The sequence below is a fragment of the Solanum tuberosum genome, unplaced genomic scaffold, assembly GCF_000226075.1.
Source record: "Solanum tuberosum cultivar DM 1-3 516 R44 unplaced genomic scaffold, SolTub_3.0 scf00816, whole genome shotgun sequence".
Taxonomy (NCBI): domain Eukaryota; kingdom Viridiplantae; phylum Streptophyta; class Magnoliopsida; order Solanales; family Solanaceae; genus Solanum; species Solanum tuberosum.
In genome coordinates this window covers 51,209-54,777 of record NW_006239737.1, presented here as the reverse complement: position 1 = coordinate 54,777, position 3,569 = coordinate 51,209, and the positions used below count along the sequence as shown (strand labels likewise).

Here is a 3,569-nt window from a genome sequence, read left to right as displayed (position 1 = left end):
CTATTTTTACTGATAATTTTTTATGGATATAATAGAGTACAAACATTTATTGTAATACTTTGATTTTCATTCAATAGAAAAATAAAATTCAAATAAGGTAAGAAAATCAGGGTAAAACCCTAACATCCCTCCCCCCTTAAAACCCACAATAAAAACCCTAAATCTCCTTCTTTCATCATTTTCATAGAAAACCCTCTTCTCCCCTCCCTCCCCCCGACACACCCCTCTCAAACCAACCATAAAAAAAACCCAAATTTCCTTCTTCCATTAGTACACACGCATCAAGATTCAACACACAAATGACTTCATCAAAATTTGAACCAAATGATGACATACTTGATTTTGTAATCAAGAAAGCAAACGGACTAAAAGGCCTAGTAGACAGAAGCCTTGAAATTATCCCAAATCAATGTATTCAACCAAAAGAACACAGACTATACAAATCCCAAATTGACAATCAAGAATCAATTCCGACAATTGATTTATCAAATTTTGATGATTTAAATGTTGAAAAATCAATTCAAGAAGCAGCAAGCAAATGGGGTTGCTTCCAAATCATCAATCATGGGATCCCAATTGAAGTTCTTGAAGATCTGAAAGATGCCGGACACAAGTTCTTTGAATTGCCACCTGAAGAAAAAGTTAAGTATTGTAAAGACAATTATGGTGCTGGTGAATCTGTGTTGATGTTTTGGAGTGCTATTGGTGAGAAAAATGAAAAAGTTTTGGAGTGGAGGGATAGTATAAAACATGGTTGTAACCCACAAAATGATAGCAATCTTTGGCCTCCTCAAACAAGGTAAATTTTTGGGTTGTATATTCTGTGTAATTTATAGGTCATATGTTTTTGAGTAAGTAAAAAACATAATTGTAGTACTATTTTTTTCATGAGTTTCAAAACTTTAACTGTAAGGTGATTGCGTTTTCTATCTAAACTATAGTTAGCTATTTATCAAAACAAAGCTCGAAACTTACTCTACCAAGTATCTCAATACAATCATTAATGGTTGTGCCACAAGTTAATTAGGCTTAAAATTTCGTCATAATGGCAACTGACTCATTAATTTTGAGATGTATTTTGATAGTTAGTTGATGAAAGTCAGATAGGAGACTTGTAAAAATCTTTTACTGCAGACGTATTTATGTCCATTATCTCTAAATTTTATAAAGGTGTATATAACTTAAATCAGAATTATATTGCATATATAGAAATTTTTTCTATCCGTTTTACAATAATATATCTAGTATAATTCACAAGTAGGGTATGGAGAGGATAGGATGTAGGCATATCTTATTTCTACTTTTGTAGGGGTAAAAATGTTGTTTATGATGGACTATGGAAACACTCTTAGTGAAATTCTTGACTTTGACATTAAATTACCTTGCCATTAAATTTTATTTTCTCTTCACGAAATTCCTGACTTATTCACTGGTTTATAGGAACCAAGTCTTGGAGTATCAAAAGTGGGCTAAACCACTTGCTAAAAAGTTGTTAGAGATACTATTGAAGGGTCTCAATGTCAATGTAATTGATGAATCTTTAGAACCTCTCTTGATGGGAACTATGTCTATCAACATAAACTACTATCCACCATGCCCAAATCCAAGTATCACCATGGGGGCTCGCCGACACTGCGACGGGTCTTGCATCACTCTGCTCTTCCAAGACGACACGGGAGGTCTATATGTCCAAGGGACTGAAGGCGATAAATGGATCCATGTAAATCCAATCAAAGGTGCTTTAGCGGTTAACATAGGTGACTTGTTGCAGATCATGAGCAATGATCGATACAAGAGTATCGAGCATTGTGTAGCAGTTGATTCAAGTAGAGCTCGAGTATCCGTACCGCTATTTGTGAATGCTAGCCTTGACAGTGTCATTGGTCCATTTCCACAAATGCTGAAAGATGGAGAAAAACCAGTGTACAAACATATCTTGCATTCTGATTATTGGGATAATTTCTACCGTAAGAGGCCTTCTGGTAAAGCATCACTAGATTTTGCTAAAATTTGATATTTTAATATACAAATTTCTTGTTATGTGAATGTTATTGTATTGAATTTTTTTTTATCATGTAAGGACAAAAAGTCTCTCTTTACATAACCAGTGAGTTGGTATGATAGTGTCGTTATCTTTTTTTGTTCTAATAATTTAATAATCTTATTTTCCTTTATCCTACTTTTTGTATATAATAACTTTACCTCATATATTTTTCTTTGAAATATTGTAAGTTTATTCTTCTAATTGTTGATGTATAACACTGTGATAATTTTAAAGCGGATACCGAATATAGAATAAGAAAAAAACATGTACTCATGATGGGTAGTAATTATCTCCACCATCAATTAAAGATCTTGAGCTTAGAAATGTATTTGTATTTAGTTTTAAATATGATACTGAATACAAAAAATGAGGGGAAAAACACCTACTTAAATGAAGCTTATCATATTCTAAGATCATGATTGGTAGTAACTATCTCCATCATTCACTATAGATTTCGAGTTTAGAATGAATTACTTTACTCCTAAGACTGGTACCAAATATAGGGTGACAAAACCCCACAATCATCAAAGATTGTTATAGGTAGTCTCTCAAAGACGAAAACTAGTATCAAATATAGAGTTTTGATTATCAAACACTACGTAAATTCTACAGAAAATTCTCCCTAACAATAAAAACTTATTCATGAAAATATGTTTCGTCAAATCGATCCAAGTTTTGCGTGGTCATTACCCCATTTATTTATTAGCTCAACTTATTAGAAAACTGTGTTGATATGTTGTAGAATGTAGTTTCCCGACCTTTTAACCAGTATAATTTCTGTATAATTTCACATTTCATGAATTTTGAGCTTTTGGCTTAGTTGAAATTTAATAATTTCACATTTAACACTATCTAACATGTTGGGAGAGAGGTAAATAAATGTGTCGATTTTCTAGCAAACGAAGAACACAAATATGATGAAGATTTAGTAATTATATGGAAATGCACTCAAGTATATGGAATTTTTTCTTCTAACAGATTTAAGTAGTACTGCTTTTATGACTTTTTAAAGTTTTTTTTATATGTACTCAAAAAAATATACACATTTGATATATGTCCCCATCAAATATTTTCAATTGTCATAATAATTTATGACTATAAAATTATAATATTAAAAGTAAAATACAATATTATATTATAGTAGTACTATTTTTACTAATATTTTTTTATGGATATAATAGAGTACAAACATTTATTGTAATACTTTGATTTCATTCAATAGAAAAATAAAATTCAAATAAGGTAAGAAAATCAAATGTCGAGTTTTGATTATCACATGTCGAGTTTTGATTATCAAATACTATGTAAATTCTACAAAAGATTCACCCTAACAACAAAAACTCATTCATGAAAATATGATTCGTCAAATCTATCCATGTTTGGCCTAATTATTGCCCCATTTATTTACAACTCAATTCATTAAAAATCTATGTTGATATGTTGTAGAATTAAGTTTTTGACCTTTTAATCAGAATAAATAAGAGTATAATATCACATTTCTTGAATTTTGAGCATTTGGCATAGT

The 3,569-nt window shown here is 30.8% G+C and overlaps 1 protein-coding gene across 1 annotated transcript; it reads left to right on the top strand.

Annotated features, from left to right (window-relative positions):
• The first annotated feature begins 219 nt into the window (after positions 1-219).
• LOC102586708 (feruloyl CoA ortho-hydroxylase 2-like) lies at positions 220-2,014 on the top strand. The gene is made up of 2 exons (XM_006367504.2): positions 220-799; positions 1,441-2,014. Exons 1-2 carry the CDS (start codon positions 300-302, stop codon positions 2,012-2,014), a joined length of 1,074 nt encoding a protein of 357 aa, XP_006367566.1. The 5' UTR covers positions 220-299.
• The last annotated feature ends 1,555 nt before the right edge of the window (positions 2,015-3,569 follow it).

Excerpts from the sequence above, each read along its gene's own strand:
- LOC102586708 (XM_006367504.2), top strand. The coding sequence starts at position 300 with ATGACTTCATCAAAATTTGAACCAAATGATGACATACTTGATTTTGTA. Across the intron at positions 800-1,440 it reads CTTTGGCCTCCTCAAACAAG|GAACCAAGTCTTGGAGTATC; the intron begins GTAAATTTTTGG and ends ACTGGTTTATAG.